This window comes from Triticum urartu, chromosome 7A, assembly GCF_056163025.1.
Source record: "Triticum urartu cultivar PI428250 chromosome 7A, HENAU_Tu73, whole genome shotgun sequence".
In the NCBI taxonomy this organism is placed as follows: domain Eukaryota; kingdom Viridiplantae; phylum Streptophyta; class Magnoliopsida; order Poales; family Poaceae; genus Triticum; species Triticum urartu.
The window spans coordinates 740,629,130-740,646,798 of NC_141879.1; the positions used below are offsets into that span (position 1 = coordinate 740,629,130).

The 17,669-nt window shown below is 41.9% G+C and overlaps 1 protein-coding gene across 1 annotated transcript; it reads right to left on the minus strand.

Annotated features, from left to right (window-relative positions):
- Positions 1 to 27: 27 nt before the first annotated feature.
- On the minus strand, positions 28 to 14,421 carry LOC125531369 (callose synthase 3). The gene is made up of 42 exons (XM_087531882.1): positions 14,312 to 14,421; positions 13,948 to 14,213; positions 13,745 to 13,845; positions 13,488 to 13,612; positions 13,257 to 13,350; positions 13,029 to 13,139; positions 12,799 to 12,936; positions 12,604 to 12,696; positions 12,398 to 12,489; positions 12,132 to 12,258; positions 11,580 to 11,717; positions 11,421 to 11,497; positions 11,235 to 11,328; positions 10,738 to 10,860; positions 10,525 to 10,639; positions 9,713 to 10,047; positions 9,581 to 9,633; positions 9,425 to 9,485; positions 9,091 to 9,172; positions 8,958 to 9,007; positions 8,797 to 8,883; positions 8,267 to 8,395; positions 7,979 to 8,167; positions 7,741 to 7,901; positions 7,428 to 7,551; positions 7,247 to 7,347; positions 6,823 to 6,952; positions 6,571 to 6,722; positions 5,211 to 5,320; positions 4,975 to 5,097; positions 4,820 to 4,888; positions 4,559 to 4,730; positions 4,013 to 4,157; positions 3,464 to 3,583; positions 3,264 to 3,382; positions 3,039 to 3,122; positions 2,696 to 2,808; positions 2,386 to 2,615; positions 1,508 to 2,308; positions 1,370 to 1,420; positions 700 to 885; positions 28 to 606 (listed from the first exon to the last, which is right to left on the minus strand). The coding sequence occupies exons 2-42, from the start codon at positions 14,174 to 14,176 to the stop codon at positions 358 to 360; spliced, it is 5,883 nt and encodes a 1,960-aa protein (XP_087388008.1). The 5' UTR covers positions 14,177 to 14,213; positions 14,312 to 14,421; the 3' UTR covers positions 28 to 357.
- Between the last annotated feature and the right edge of the window lie 3,248 nt (positions 14,422 to 17,669).

The following is a 17,669-nucleotide window of genomic DNA, read 5'->3' on the forward strand; positions in this document are numbered from 1 at the left end:
CAGCTCGAAGAAATTCTTCGCCAAACCTAATCCAGAAATTGTACTTCTTGCATAAGTTGCATCAGATAATCCTTCCCCACATCACTACAAGTCTACATAAGGTTCAGCAGCCACGCAAAGGAGTAGTAGATCTGTACATAAAGCGCAGTCGCAACAGCTCTGAATCTACACCTACATGGGAGAACACTACTAAGTAGCCTATAGCACGGCCACCCGATCTCTGGATGAAGTCAAATTAGAAACGCATGGGGAACAATCGTGGCAGCAGAATCTAGAAGAGTCGGGGGCGAGCGACACCGATAATACTAGGATGAATGAACAAAGTCCGCAGGAGCTAGCCCTGGATCTTCTTTCTACCTACTCCTTGTTCCGGGTGGCTCGGTCCTTCTTGTGGCCGCCGAGGATACGGGAGATCTGCAGGCCTCTGCTGAACGCCTGGTTGAAAAGCATCCTGGTCTGGAACTCGGACACAAAGGGGAACCACGCAAGGAACGCGATGGGCGTGAACAGCAGGAGCCCCATCAGGATCTCGTAGCCCCGGGCGAGAGCCTTCACCGACCCCCACAGCCCGACCATCTCGACGACAGGCTTGATCGCTTGGGCAATCTGGCAAAGAAGGTTAGCTGAGATGTTAGACCTGAGATGGAAAAGCTGGCATGTGGATGTAGAGTAAGATATGTATGTTCACTGCTCACTAACCAGAAGCAGGCCCCATCCAGTCGGCATGAAGGCGAGGATGCAGACGAAGATGTCAAGGACTGTCATGTGGGCGATTGCTGTTAAGATTATGATGATGGAGATGAATGTTATGAATATCAGCCCCTTGATCAGACGGAAGACGAGCTGGAACTCCGCGCTGAACCTCCTCCTGCCGACTGACACGGTCTGCAAAGAAAAATCATGACAGCTGAGTGTTCCGGCTCGAAAAGAAGATAAAATAAGTCATGGTATTCTTGCTGCAAAACTATGGCTTAGATCAGTTCTAAAGTAAAATTTTAATCTGTAGAAACAACTAAACTGGCAAGTTATTAAATATTCTACATCAGAACAGAATCTTGAATAAATAATAACTGACATAAGCATTGGACCTGTGAACACACTCACTCTCTGGGACAAATGCAGACCAAACTAAACTGAATATTCTACATCAGAACAGAATCTTGACTAATTCATAACGACATAAAAGCACTGGATCTGTGAACAATCGCTCTCTGGGACAAATGCAGACCAAACTTAACTGAATATTCTACATCAGTACAGAATCTTGACTAATTAATAACGACATAAGCACTGGATCTGTGAACAAGTATCTCTCCAGGACAAATGCAAACCAAAACTAAACTAAAGAAACATAGAACTTTATTATTACCTTCATAACAAGCAGCATGACTAGAATCACAACCCATGAGAAGCCATAAACCTGGAAATGGCATCAGTTAGAAAGACTGCATAGACCTGACACATACGGAAGCATCTGTCTGATTACAAAATAAGAAAGAGATATTACCAGCACGCTTTGGTTATACTGCTTGGTTATATTCAAATGATACACAAGCCCGTATTGGTAGATGAAGAAACGCAATGCAAGAAGTATTTCAAGAATGGTGCCACGCTTCCCAGAATGCCGAAGAGGCCCCTGCTCTTTGTCCCACCATGATTCCCAGCTTTTCTCTGGAGCCACACCAATACCTCCACGGTTACTGATCCACTTGTTCCAATCAGTCCAGTCATCCACAATCTTCTGCCACTCGAATCCAGAAGGGTTGAACAGGAAGGGTGCAAAGAGCCAGGTGCCCACCATAAACCACATGGAAACAGTGATGAAGATGTAAGTGATAGCTCCTCTGTACGTCTGTCCAAATATTTCATACACGACAAGCAGAATCATCAGCTCAATACCCTTCACGAAATGGCTGCGAGAATAGAGTCGGTAGTTCTCGGCGAATTTGGCATGGAACACCACAAACCCACGTCCAGTCGCTCTATATTCAGCTCCTCCGTGGAGTAGCGTCCTTCCATAATAGTGAGTTTTGGTCCCAAGTGAAAATGTGAAGAAAACAGATGCCAACTGGAGTTGCATGAGCACAAAGTCACTTAATGCCGTTCTGAATCCTCTCTCCAAACCGATCTCCATCATCATGGGCAGTGCCATCAAAAATCCAAGTTGAACAAAAGATTCTGATGCAAGCGCGACCTGGAGCGGTGTATTATGCACGAACCTCTTTCCAGTAGCAAGTGCTGCATCAAGTCCACTGAGGACAAGATACAAACGCCCATAAAGGAAAGCATACACAGTCCAAACTGTAATCTGAGACCAAGCAGAACGATTTAGGCCAGCAGTTAACCAACGATTCAGGAAAGAGACATTTAGGGTTCATAACTTACCATTGTGCTGAAATAGAACCCAATTGTCGTATAGTAACACGACAACATTCTGAAGAAATCAAAACGGTGCCCCAGACGGTAAATGTCACGGCTGAGTGTCTGTTCACCGTTACCATTTGCTATCTTTGCCTCAAATAGTGAAATCTGATTAAGACCCACATCCCTTCCCTTGCCAACTTGCATGTATTCATGATGAGTGACGTTGCCTTCACGTAATGTAGAATTGAATCCTGCAACAGAAGATGTCATGTTACTACCAAAACGGTGCCAGATTTCCTTAACACAAACGCCAATAGCAAAAGCTTATCACCTGCAAATATGTCCTCACTAAGATTGATAATCTTAGATGCTTTACTTATACCACCCCTTGTCAGGTGGAAAAGGCGATCAAATATATCAGGATGGCCATAATGAAACCGAACCCTGCAGAGAGATGTTCAAAAAACAAATTGTTAAGGAAGCGTTCAGAAAGTCATGACTCAAGGAACTGCCCAAGTGTCCAGTAATTTTAGTTAGTACCATCATCGAGAAAGAAAATAAAACAAGCAGCCAATTCAAACATTTTAATATGATTATGGAAGCAAAACTAATAGATGCCACAAACATGATTATGACATGCTGTGCATGTGTGCAAGATACTCTAGGATTAATACCTTAATGGATTGGCAAGCACACGCTGTCCAATAGTCACAAAACTCGTCTCTTGATTTGACATGAACCAAGCCAGCGATGAAACACTGCAAAAGTCCAGAAGGAAAAACCACAGGATTAGCAAAATGAAACATTGCACTAATTACATGTTAGATAATCCAAAAGTGGTAACACAGGTACATAACTTAATTAATTACAATTTTAATAAAACAAAACTGCCAGATTACCTGCCAGTAAATATATGCTCCCTTACTCCAAGTATAGATGGATATCTCACACCATCATGTTTCTCCAGAAACTCTTCCAACAAATTTCTCATTTTCAGAGCCTCCTCCATGTAATGCTCCTGTTATTGATAGCATTGAATAAAAGAAGGAAAAGGAGAGGTGAAATAATTCCTTCAAGCAGCAAGAGCAACAAGCTGTACCTGGTTCATATCTATAGTTTGGAGACATTCGCCTCGAGTGAAAATTATTGCATGGTTCTGGTTTTCTGGCTTTCCCTCACCTAGAATAGCATTGCCTGGAAGCTTGATCTTGTAGATGACCTATGCACAAAAGATAGATGGCAATTAAGTGTCTCATTTTTCACCACTGAGAGTTGAGAACACACAAAGGTATTGCTCTCAAGGAAGAAAGCCTGATGTAAATAGGACAATTGTGATACTTGGTAGCAATAAAATGGACTCCTTAACACATAAAAAAAGTACCCGTAAACATAAACTTTAGTGGGCAATATGGGAAATGAACAATAGCTTATGCGGATGCCTTTAAGCCAGTCTCACAAATACGTTTCACTCTGTCAAAACAAGGATTATCTTTTTCACATGCCTATTTGGCCTAGGCCTCCTAAAATTTATTTCCCGTCTTCCACATCAAGTGGACATAGTTAAGAATAAACAAAGAGAAACACAGTCAACATAACTTGCAGCACATTTAACCAAGGTATACTGAATTAACAGAGAATTTTGCTGTACCTGGTCAAGACTCTGTCCAGGATCATCTGATTTTGTAACCGCGGCCTTCACCAAAACTGAGTAGTAAACTTTGTCAGTCTTCTTGTTTCTATCTTGGCTAGGTGCTTCAACTTCATCAATATAGGCAACACGAAAAGATGGATATCTGCCCAGCAAATATATTTCTCTTATTTTAGTACCACCATATATCATATATACAAGTATGTGTCTAAAATACAAATAATGACACTATTATGAATAATGTGCCCTCATAAATGCAACTATCTAGCATTCAAGCACTGGTTTGGATGATAATGAAATTTGATAGACCAGGACACCGAACATCACCATGCACTAATTACCGACTAGGATAGACATAAAATAAAGAAAACATGTAGTTTTTATTATTGGCTACTGATTATTAAGAATATCAACAAACTGCCATTCGTCTAGCACAACTAACATTTCCCACACATAGATGACAAAGAAATGGACCAAATTAAAAGATTCATAATCCACACAAAGCAACATATATCCAGGACTTCCGAGTCTCAAACTGAAACTTACGTTGTCATTAGTCTCAAAATATCATGTGCACAAGGATCACCAGAACGTTTCTGGATTCCATACTGTTGGCATGAGACAACATATGTAAATTTCATGTCAGCTATCGCTTTGCATTCTGTCATTAATTCAGATTCCTTCATGTCAGCTATCTCTCTGTAGCCTTTCATTAGATCTAACAAACAGAGAAAGAGAAGTGATTAAATCACTATAATTGCCAAGGCCCCGTTCAGAAGAACATCATAGGCTAGCTAATGGAAATACCATCATCTTTGGCATTATCAAGAAAAGCCTGAAGCTCCAAAGCTTTTCGGTAGTACATCATCCCTCTTACTGTTTAAACAGGAGAAGCAACGATTTCAAAACTGGACCACATAGCAAGACACAAAGAGGCATGCGAATGGAGTGTAAGAAAATACCAGTTCTTGTCAATGTTTGTCCCCTGTATGATGCCCAAAGACGAAGCTCATCTTCTATTGTATCATCATCACGGGCCTGCTCCTCAGATCTATTCACCCTTTCGAGGAAATTTTTCCATTCATCTTCAGGGTTTGAACATTATCGTGAAACAAAGTCAGTTTTGATGGCAGTCAGAAGACACAAAGAAATCCACATATGCTATTTCAAGCAAAATGTTACACAAGGGAGAAAGAACCTGGGTAAATTTTTTGCAAGTAAAAAAGTATGGTAATTCCATCCTCATTTGCCTCTTCTAGATTATCTGATGAAAACAGAACATCTTCCTTGTAATAAGGAGTCAAGACCCTGCAGTACATAAGTTGTTCCAGAAAGGAAATGTGAAAAAGGTCAGAAGATATAATCAAACAAAACATTATGTAAGGTAAAAACCATATATACAACATCTTGCAAAAGAGACATGGCAATTATATAGTAAAGGAAAAGAATTGAATCGCATGTTGTGTAGTTCAAAGTCAGACAAAACAAATAGCAATGCATATTGTATTATTCCAGAATTATCCCGATATTGTGTTTATTCTTATGTGCCCCATATGCTCTAGTTATATACCTTTTGATCTACACCTGAAATATACTCCCTCTGTTCACAAAGATAAGATGTTTCGGATACTTCAATGTGGACTACATACAGACTGAAATGAGTGAACAAACACACTAAAATTAGAACCTCTTGTGAACGGAGGGAGTATCAATTATCCTGTCATTTTCTACAAATATTTAGAATCGTCTGAATGCTTAATAAGTTAGAAGATTTTGAATGAAAATGAACTAAGAATCCAGTGCCTAAATTAAGAACAATTGACCTAAAGTCAAACTTCCATATTTCGAAATTTTTATTCTTACATATGGAGCTAGAAGGCATTTGGCAGCATTCTCATTCTTGTGGCATGGATCATTTGGAAAAAGGAAAAATAACATAGTGCTATTTAACAACTACATCCCACTCCTGAACTGATCGAACTTTGTAACCAGCGGTTAACGTCCTGGTGTATGGCTTGGGAAAAAAGAGCTGCAGATTCTTAGGTCGTGGTGGTGGTTGTTACCTAGCGCGAGATATGGGTGCTAGGTTGTAGGTTTCTCAGTCATGTGTTTGCTTGTTGCTAACCAGAGACTAATGTAAGACCTCGTTTTTGTTCCTTTCTTTCTTCTCGTAATAAAAATGGCAGAGATACCAAGGGGAGCACGGACACTAAAAACCCCACAACAGATTGTGGTAGTACGTGATATATTCGTCACATATAATTAAATCTAGTCAGAAACCGCATGCCATCTGGTTTTTCTTTTATTGCTGGAGGGGTGGAGCCACTTACAAGGAAGGCATTCGGTGTTTCAAACAGGCACAAATGAAACATGATAGTTGTAGAGAATTATAATATTCAAGATTTTTTAACTGAATATTTGACATAAAAATATAGCCGCTATCAAGACAGGATAGTGGGCAGCAAAGAAAAATATGGCATCTCTAGGATAAGATGGAAGGCTTGGTAGTAAAGAAACTTTATGCTCACACTACTACCGAGAACACTAGTGGAACTTACGAGAAGGGCAACATGTTCCGCACTTTTGGAGCATTTGGCATATCCATAAAAAGAGAATTTGCAAAGAAAGATATTCTCCTTCTGGCATCAAGGTTTGTAGGGACATCCATAGCAGACTCTTTGACGGTGAGCAGAAGATGAAGCCTTTTTATCTGAAATCAGCATGAAGTAGTAGGTATAGTACAGCAACAGGAACAAAAGAAGCGTCATATAAGAAACTGTTTAATAAAAAAACAGGGCTGAAAATCAAACCTTTTCAGTCCATGCATTTGATGCCTCCACAGGAAACTTAATAGCTTTAGTAAACAATTGATCTTGCTGATCAAGCGGTGTCATTCCTTCATGTTTTTTAGCATTTCCACCGTGTATGGAATCCAGTACACTTCAATGAGAGGAAAAACACAATAGCACCAGTTACCACAATATTTCAAGAAAGATCAGATGATCAATTACCATAATCAGCGCGGTTCATCTTTAGAGAACAGAATGTGGAAGCACAGAAGGATTTTTCTAAGGCTAAACCTGAAGGCAGCAAGCACATATGCATATGCATGACAGACAACATACGGCGGCATGTACCAAAACTATGGATGCAAAGGCTTGGCATAGATGTGAATAATATTTCAGTAAAAAAGTATGCCATGCTGTTTTCATAGAAGGAAGCTAAGCTCCTCACCTGCTGAGCTCTTGTTCCTCCATTATATCCTTTGTGACCACCTCAAGCATATCTTGGAACAAAATAACAACTTGACCCAAATCTTCGACCTTATTCTTTTGCTGTACTCAAACAGATAAATACAGTGAGAGGGAGGAGGGGGGGTGGGAGACCTACAATCATGAAGACAAATTCTGTATACCAGTAACTCAAGTAGCTCAATGAGCTTCTTGCTCAGGGCAGGAAGACTCCTCATGTTCAGATCCCTTATCAGAGTTTCTTCGGCTATATGTTTATCAACAACTTCAAAAATCTCTTGCATAACACTGAAATAAGCAGCACGCATGTATTCAGGAGTTGGGTACGAAAACAGAACTTCAGTTAAGGAATAGAAGTGCAAAAGAATGAAATAGGCATCACACGATTAATCAGGAATTCGAGGCTTCAAAACAGAACTTCAATCAAGGAATAAAGTGGGTGAGAAAAGACTAAACATATGACAAGATTAAACATACACTTTCTCACGTTGACCAAACACTAAGGTGTTGATGATGTTTTTGAATGAAGCATAGCATTCTCTGATAGCATAGGAAAAATACGGGTCCGATTTCATTCTCTTGTTCAGATCGCGATGATTCCCTCCACTGTCTGCCGCCATATCCAATGCTATCGGAATCTAAAATCCAGTATAAATAAATAAACAAATGTGTGAATCCAAGTAAAGAAAGTACAAAGTGGTCAAGTGGTAAACACCTTGCTAGCAAGTAGAAAAGGTGGCCATTGGAATATATCCAATTCACGATCTTTGCAGTATGGAACAAGTAGCAAGTCCATCTCCCTGTTATCTATGAGATCTTCTTCACGGAAACTTGTGATAATTAAGTTCCACATTTGGGCAAATCTTGCAGCTATTTTCTCTCTCTCTTGTTCATTACCAGAAGGCTAAAAAAATTATGTCAGGTCAAAAGAGCTAATGAATGTAGCATATTCAATCTGATTATCCAACAATCTACTCCTGATATCAAACAGGTGAAAACTTACCTTAGCAAGTTTAGTGGAAAAAGCAGCCCGGAAACCTTTCCTCTTGTGTTGATCAGAAGGTATCAACAATTTATTGAAGGCCCAAGGCAAAGATTCAAAGCGAGATCTCAACATGCCTAAAGTCCGTATCTGATTTCATGGGTCAAGACTATCATAAGTTTCTTTGATGATGATAGACAAGGCTCCAGAATATTAGGGAAATAAACAATAGAGCATGATGGTTACCAATATAGACATAACGAGGCTAACTGATAGATTTATTCATAATAAAATAATATAACAGTAGAGAGAATTCTTCTTTTTTTTAGCTAACAAGAGAGAGCATTCCTGTGTACAGCTTCACAACTGGAAATGGCAGCCTAAAAGTAGGGATGGTGAAGTTAAAACAACAGCCTTAGCACTAAAGTTTTGTAATTTGCTACTGAATGCAGAGCAGCATAATAGGACAAGAAAAGCAATTCAGAACCAAAGAAGGCAGAGCAAGCCCAATCTGTCAAGTAATAAATTGTAATTCTGAAAATTTTACTAACCTCACCAAGTCGACGACAAGCCCCATAGATACCACCAATCAATGTTGAGAAAACTGCGTACCAAATTTGGGTGTCCATGAAATAGACCTGGACAACACAACAGACAAAACTTAGTATACTGGTTAAACAACTTTTGACAGAGAATAAGGATTGACGCATACAAGAATTATTGGAGCCCAAAGTGCGATGACAACACCAATATTGTTACTTGCTGCAAAAAAACCAAAATAAGAATGCCTAAAATTTCAAGAAAAAGGTTACAAAGAGGAAGACAGCAAGCTTCATCATAAATACCATTAGGGAAAAACTCATGCCACTGGAAATTCCGAATCGGTTCTCTCATTATATCTTTTGTTGGTTGTACCAGAGGCTTGATCTGAAACCAGCAAGTAAGAGAAGATGAATAAGCAGCACTAGCAGAAAGGTGAGTGCTAAGAAGGCTTGGTTTTTGGGATTCACCAACATTCTGTTGATGCCATTGATGTTCTAACATTTTGTACATTCAAGAGCAAGAAATGGCTTATGTACACAAATTAATTTAACTATGGAAATATAAATATTGAGGCAGTGAGGCCACATTTGGAATGCAGTGAATTTTATAGATTTTCTGCAGGAAGTGACTAGATACCTCAATATAGAAGCTCACTATCAACTTCATCGCTAAAAGGAGAACCCAGAACATGGTATACCTATCAGTACAACAGTGATTAGTGATTAGAAAAAAGCATAGCAGTAAAACCAAGCATGAAGATGAGTTAACAAAGTGATTCTACTCTTAACATACTTGAAGAGGGAGAATGGGCCTTCATGCATTCCTCTGCCAACAAATAATCGAGGCTGCAGATATATTTGGAAAAAATATATCAACAAACACACCTATGTAATTAATGACAGGAAACAATAGATGGAAAATTACCTGGGACCACCACATCATGAATGTTATGACCTTAACATTTGAACTCTCAAGTATCCTTCTGATACATGGGAAAAGAAATAGCACAGCCGCAAGAATATTTGGCGCCAAATATATAACAACAGCCAAAATATATAATGATGGCTGATTCTGACCATTGCCAAGCCAACTTTTAATTATTCTTGAAAGACCCGAAGGATTAGACCAGGTATATGCATAAGTCACAGGTAGAATCACAACCCATGCAGCAGCTGATACTAACTTCAGGACATAACGCAGCTTTCTTGCAAACGACATACTTCTTCTTGCTTTCCAGCCAAATACAATGTCCAGGGTGGCTGCATCGATTATATTTGTTGAAGTTAGTATATACAATACAGTTGTATAAACTACTCCCTCCAATCCAAAATAAGTTTTGTGGTTTTTTGAGCTAAAACCACAACACTTATTTTGGACCGAAGGGAGTAGTAATTATGCATACATCTTAGCTACAAAATTCATATATATCCTTCAGTTTCATGTCATTAAATTCATTATTGTTAGGTCGCTAGCAAAGCAAACATACAGATATACTTGAGTTGTCATCTAAACACATTTTCATTAGGTCCCTCCCTACAGATATTAGAGTATGACTCGTGAAGTAATTATGTTTTATCATCAACAGCGGTATAAAAAGAAAATATCACTAGCTAGATCTGCACTGCAGTGTTTCTGCTTAAAACTAAGCTACTAAGCTGCCTATTAAATAATATAGATGTGGACTGGCAAATCTCTAGGCATGAAGAGGGAGATAAGGTAGGAGTTCAGCCAAATACCTTGACCCAACTTTAAAACAGCAGCAGTTATAAATATGCTCAAAACCTGTTTGAACACTCCAGCATCAAAGATATCACTTGGTGTGCCACCATTCCATGCAATAATAATCATAGCCTGCATTGAAACAAAAGATCATACAAAGTACGTGAATGTCAATTCTCAAGTGAAGGAGTGTAGGGGGGGGGGGGGGGGGGGGGGGGGGGGCAACCAACCTGCAAGGATAAAATTAAGAAGATCCACATTCTATCAAAACTACGGAATATGTGCCAAAATGAACGTATCTCGACAAAATTAATCTTTCCCATCCAATGGACACTGCCAGCAGATCTTTCCTCCTGGATTATGACATAATAAAGTATAATCAGAATTGATACACAATGCATGTCTTTCCTTTTCTTTATTTCATGTTTACGTTAACAATATACATCACTCACATATCTGTGTATATTGTTGACCTAACAAATTAACGGACAGAGCAAAGACATGAAAACAAGCAGAACAAATCTAGCTGCAGTGTGCATTATCGAATCCATTGTCAACAGAAAACAAACATGCAGCATGTGATCAGAATATCTTATTATCAAGTTCAATTCATAAAGATTTAAGCACTGGTGAATTGTATTATTATATCACAGGCAACTATCAATGTGTTCACAGTTGACATGAAAGAAATTGCAATAATGTTAGGTATTAGTATCAAGAAACCTACTCCATTCAGACGATTAGGATAAGCAAATTTGGGAGTTTTGAAAAAATCTGCATCAGCTCTCATGGGCCATCCAAGCCGGAAGCAGTCAACTTTCCTGAAAAGCAACACAAGAATAATTTGATGACTTCCATCAAAACCAGGGGCACAATATATTGAAGGCAACAACTAAATACGACTGCTGCTTACCAAAAGTACTCATTTAGATCATCGTAGTTCCTCCAGTGTGAGTGTTTTGATTTCATTGTCTTGCTCCTGTGAGCTTCCTGCAGAGTTTCAGAATTTAACAATCAGGCTTGAAATGGAAAGAAGAAGAAAAACAGTCTGAATACAAATGTACAACTATACCTCCTCTATAACTTTGTATATCGGAGTCACAACTTTAATCAAGAATGCCTCTTCATCACCACCATAAGCTGGTTTAACATTTTCACCAGTCATTGGGCTCACATTTCCAGCTAACATACCATAGAGTTCAAAAGCCATCTATAAAGATCAGAAACAGAATTGTTACTAATAAATATGATGGCACCAGAAAATACAACGTACAGACTTGAGCATTGTACTAACACAAAAACATCCCCCGATTAGCATTTTTTTCAAACAACATTTTTCTCCATTGTCATGAATATGAATTCTACAATAGCTAAGCTCACAATGTGCGGTTATCAATAAATATGTCACAGGAATACAGTGTGTCATATCCTTGCTACCAAGAGTAGTCATTTGGACATACGTAGGCTAACTGTGACTATTACGATCAATGAAACTCCACACAAAAAAACTGATTTTGAGACCAATTGATCAGGTATCATGTTTGAAGAATAATAGGACAATGGCCGAACATATACAAAAATATATGACAATAAGCGTAATCTGCGAAATAAAAGTTGATCTTACATGATGGTATATGTAGCAAAGACACTCTGGCATGAATCTCAAGTTAGCCGCCTCGCCCCAAATCAAAAGGTAGAGACCCATATAGAGAAGCTTGCGTTGCTGAACTTCCTGTTGGATAGTTGGCAACCTACACATTAATTGGTCCAGGCGTTGAGACAAACGGTAACTCATGAAGAGATATAACATTGGTATCAACCTGGGCAGAAGTAGGCCATAACTGAACTTCAAGTAAAAAACAAGGAATTGTTGGACTTCATTGAACCTACCATAAACTGCTTTTGCGGCCAAGGTACTTGCACCACATCTTATAACTCTTAAATAGCTTCTTCATTACATAATCCAGAGCCCTGTCATCCAACTGGGAAGAAAAACACAACAATCCATCTTCATATTACTTGCAGGCACATGAAGAAAGACACAAACAAACATGCCCAGTTCCTCACAAAATAAGTTGAGACAGATAAACAAGAACCTTAGATTGCTGTTCAGGCTTTGGTATCTGCCTTATGTGTACATTTGCAAGTAACAGGATGAGATGTTCCCTTTGGTTGGATACATTGTCTTTCTGCAAAGAGTGACTCAAGATTAGATGATGTGCATTTTCAGGATAAAACACATGTAAACATGCAGTGCCACAGACAAATAAAACCATCTCATGCACCGTTACCTGAAATCCAAACATCGCCTGTAGCCAGTCGAGAAGATCTCTATCGGTCTTCTTCTCATCAGGTTTCTTTTCCTGCTCCTTGTCCTTGGGCCACGGCAGGCCTCTTATATTCCGAAGAGCATAGACAGCAGCTTGAATCTACAAAATATAAGGAGCAACTCAGTAAAAGAGACAATTAATGAGCTTTAAGACGACATTTGTTGCAGCGAGACTAGATATAGAAGGGAAACCTCTGGGTTTTGCATTATAGCTTGGTCGGTACTTTCGGGATCGAGAGGCAGGATATTGTAAGGCACATAGAGCTTCTTCTTCTCCTCGATTTTGTTGTGCGTGTCGAGAATCTGCGTACCAACAAACACATGCCACGTAGCAGATGAAAAACGGATGATATTTCACAATAAACAAAGCAAGCAGCAGTACCCATAAATAGTAACAAAAGGAACCAATCGACTACGCACCGCCTGATCGACTTCAACGGACTGCGACACATTAACGGCTTTCAAGACCTCAAACAGAACCGCGGCAGTCTGGTACGCTTTTGTGAGCAGGGCACTGATCAATCAAGCAGTAAGAATAATCACATTACTGACAAACAGCAAGCAACGGGCCTTGCCATCTGATAGACAGGGCAGCATTTAACTGTTTAACATGACACGTAGAGCAACGGGCGGGAGAAGCGGCTGGCTCACCGGTCGGCCTTGTCGGCGGCGTTCTGGAGCGCCTGGATGTACTTCTTGTAGTACTCGCGGTAGAAGCGCTGCATCTCACGCGCGTCGCTCTGGTGCACCCTCCCCTTGAGGGTGGGGTCATTCTCCTGCACAAACACAATGAGCTCAGGTAGTCAATATTAGAAGCTCGCATTCCTTGTCCCCAGAGAGAACTGATAAATTGGGGACCATGAATGAATGAAGATGGTGAACAGAAGATGAGTGGTGGTAAAAATTACCCTCTCGAGCCTTTGCAGCAGCGCGGTCTTGAACTGGCGCACTCCACGGCCGCTGGAGGTCGGGTCGAGCCGGTGGGCCTTCTCGAAGGCGTAGAAGCGGCCTGAGCGGAAGCGCAATGAGCAAACCATGCTTCTTCCGATGGCAAGCAAAAATTCTACTACTAGATTGGGCCTAAGTGAAGAAGTAGATCGGGCGTGCTTACAGAGGTAGGCGACGCGCGGGTTGCCGGCCTCGACCTCGTTGGCGACCCGGAGGATGGGCGCGATCTCGACGAGCGAGGAGGGCACGACCTCGCTGTCGAAGATGGACTCCCCCATGTTGCCGACGGTCTGCGTGCGCAGCAGCCTCCTCCCGCCCGACGCGCCCGCCGGCGACGGCCCCGGCGACGCGGCCGAGGAGAAGTCCGCCCTCCTCCCCCCCGGCGCCGCCATCGCGCCCTCCCCCTCCCCTTCCTCAACCCCCAAATCCCTGCAGCCCCACCAAATCCGAGTCAAAAAGGTGGTCAGTAAATCGGCGGCGCAGACAGCGCGGGACGGACGGTGGAGCCGGGCGAGAGGGGATGTTACCTCGAAACCCTAGGTCCGGCCGGCGGCGAGGCGCTGGCGTGGCGGAGGCGGAGGCGGAGTGGGGGTGGCAGTGGGCTGGACTGGACTGTGGGCGGGGCGGAGGTGGGTGGGGTGGAGTAACGGGGGGAAGGTTTTGGCCGGGTTTTGAAATTGTTTTTGCGGCCTCGCCTGGTTCCTGCTCCCGGACGGAACAGCCCCTCGATCCCTCCCAATCCACGGCCCTGCCACTGGAGCCAGCGCCAGCCTGGACTCCAGCGTGGGGTGCGGTCGGGGTTAGGGGCGAGGGGCGAGGGCAGATGCGTCATTTCTCTGCTACAGCTGCTGCGGCGAGGAGGAGGAGGAGCATGCGTGGGTGGGCCATGGTAGTCGTCGTCGTTTGCGGCCTCGGCTCTCGCGCAGATTTCTGTGCTTTTCCGGGGAGGGCTCGTGCGGTCGTGCCTGCCGCGGCCCGCTCATTCTTTCTTTTTTTTTTTCCCGTCCCCTTTCCACACTGCGGAAAAATAACAAGTGGCCGCATGTGCCATGTCGGTTCGTAGCCTAGGAGTAGCATAGCAGTGTGGCGGTGAAAACTCGAGAGCTGCTTCTCTATTTTTTTCCTCCTGTGCTTCCCAGAAGCTCAGTAGCTTTATTTTACTGTTTTGATTTGATACACAAACAAGGCTCGGTAATTAGTGGCGAATGTTTGGTAGCCGATGCTCGCTTCTCTCCGGTTTGGTTTGGTTGGTTAACGGGTCAGCTGTTACTCTGACCCGTGGGGAAGATTTCTTTTTTCGCAGAAAAAACAAGTGGGGAAGATTTACTGCTGGCGCGTGGTATTGCTGCTACTCTGCTCGGTGACGTTGTTACACTTTGGCTTCTGATCTCTTCTCATTTCTTTTACTTTGTGATGATAGTAGTAGTAGGCTTGGGGTTGTGATCCTGATCTTAGCCAAGAGAGGAATCTCATGACGCCAGCCATCGCAGAGTTAATTAGTCGGCACGTTCACGCGACACCAGTACTACTAGCACAGTGCCGTCCCGAGTAGCCACGTGCGCGCGCAGAGTATGAGTATACTACAAAACTGCCAAATGCCAATGCCCATCAAACGGTCAGTATTCAACCATATACCCAAGGTAACGTACTAGTATAATCCACGCAGCGTACACTAGTTATACCACTCTAACGATCTCTGGTAGGTGTATAGTGATTTTGTACTGTGCTTGATCGGAGTACATGGATGCATGTGGCCATGTGGGGATGACTCCGACGGACTCGATCAGATCAGACGAACGGAGCAAACAGATCCACATGCACGCATGGGGCTACCTCGGTCGGGCCCCGGGGTGTACGTGGACAGACAACTGTTCCACAGGACGTGACGTGGCCGGCCGAAGTCCGGCATACATGGGTCCAAAACTAGTTTTTCTTCTTCAACACATACATGGGTCCGTCCAAACTTGCCAGCTCAAGTTCTCGTGTAAAGTTTGCGTCAGCGTGATCTGAAGGAACGCTGCCGTGCTCGCACTGGAAGACTCTTTGGTCCACCTGACCTGACCACCTGCATAGGTCAACTATATGGACGGACGGATGGGCCATACGAAGACGCTACTCCCTTCACCCATCTACATAGGGCCTAAGGTGTTTTTTCAGGTTGCCATTGACTATTGATAAGATCAATAATATATGAAATGTGTAATGTGAAAAATATATTATTGGAAGCTCGTTTCACTTACGAATCTGATAATGTGCTTTCTGTGACTTGCATGTCATGTATTATTTCTGTTAGCCTTGAAACACACATTAGGCCCTATATAGATGGATAGAGGGAGTAGCTATTGGCAGCACCTCATCCGACACAGAATTATTACCGGTACATGATTACATGGAAGAAACAAACGCTACTCTACTCTCATGTGTTGTGTCTACATATCACTTCTCGAAGAGAAAACAGTTCAAGTTGGTTCGTTCTTCGGGTGTATCGGTGGTGGGCAGGCGGTGGCCATGATCAGGGAAAGGGGCGGACGTGGACAGGACAAGTCGGCAGGACATGGTGAAGGCAGGATCTAGCGAGCCTTGCGATCCAGCGTACGCCGGCCCAAAAGCCCACTTTAATCAGACTTTGTGCTTTATATTACACTGTAGCAGGTTGGTTGATTAGGCGGGAATAATCAAGAATGCATGCCCGCAGGGCCAAAGGTATGTGCCCAATTAACCACTGCTTATTCTGTGCGTCTGGCCTGCAAAGTCTGTGTGTCAGCATGCATGCACGGAAGTATCTGTCACGATCGGAACACCTGCTTGGACGGTGGCACCATGCATGTACAGCGTTGTGAGATGAGATGCTGTGGACGGTGCACCAAAAGGAACAATCTCGGGGGCGGCCCCATACTCTTGTTTTGGTAACTTTGGCATGGGAATGGAAATTTGGACCAAGGCGTTTGTGATAAGATTAGACATCGAAAACAGGTTTTTACTCACGTTCCCTTGCTTGCTACTTCATCCATTGTTTCAAAATAATTGAAATTTTAGGTATGTCTTAAGTCAAACATGCTTAAATTTGACAAGCTATATAGAAAGAGGTGCTAAGATCTACTTCCTCTGTAAAGAAATATAAGAGTGTTTAGATCGATACTTTAGTGATCTAAACACTCTTAGTATTGATCTAAACACTCTTATATTTCTTTATGGAGGGAGTACAACACAAAATGAACATATCACAAAAATAAAGAATCTCATGAGACTAATGTGGTGTTCTAGATGTCTATATATTTTTCTATATACTTGGTCAAACTTAAGCAAATCTGACTTAGAACAAATCCAAAACTCCAATTATTTTCGAACGGAGATAGTACATGTGACAAGAATTACTCGGGGATGAAAGTTTACTCACGACGATCCCGTGGCCGAAAAAACCATCGGCGTTCTTTCGTTTGTTCAAAAACAAAGCCGATCGACGATGGAGATGACGTAGAGTCACCACCGTTGAGCTTTGGGGCGTTGATATCACGACAAAGAGCGGTCATCTGAAGGAAATATGCCCTAGAGGCAATAATAAAGTTATTATTTATTTCCTTATATCATGATAAAAGTTTATTATTCATGCTAGAATTGTATTAACCGGAAACATAATACATGTGTGAATACATAGACAAACAGAGTGTCACTAGTATGCCTCTACTTGACTAGCTCGTTAATCAAAGATGGTTATGTTTCCTAACCATGGACAAAGAGTTGTCATTTGATTAACGGGATCACATCATTAGTTGAATGATCTGATTGACATGACCCATTCCATTAGCTTAGCATCCGATCGTTTAGTATGTTGCTATTGCTTTCTTCATGACTTATACATGTTCCTATGACTATGAGATTATGTAA

What these genes read in the sequence shown, in the direction of transcription:
- LOC125531369 (XM_087531882.1), bottom strand. Translation starts at nt 14,176, where the DNA reads ATGGCGGCGCCGGGGGGGAGGAGGGCGGACTTCTCCTCGGCCGCGTCG. An exon ending in CAAATGCATGGACTGAAAAG is followed by an intron (nt 6,723 to 6,822) that starts GTTTGATTTTCA and finishes TGCTGATTTCAG; the next exon opens with ATAAAAAGGCTTCATCTTCT. An exon ending in GGTTCTATTTCAGCACAATG is followed by an intron (nt 2,309 to 2,385) that starts GTAAGTTATGAA and finishes GCTTGGTCTCAG; the next exon opens with ATTACAGTTTGGACTGTGTA.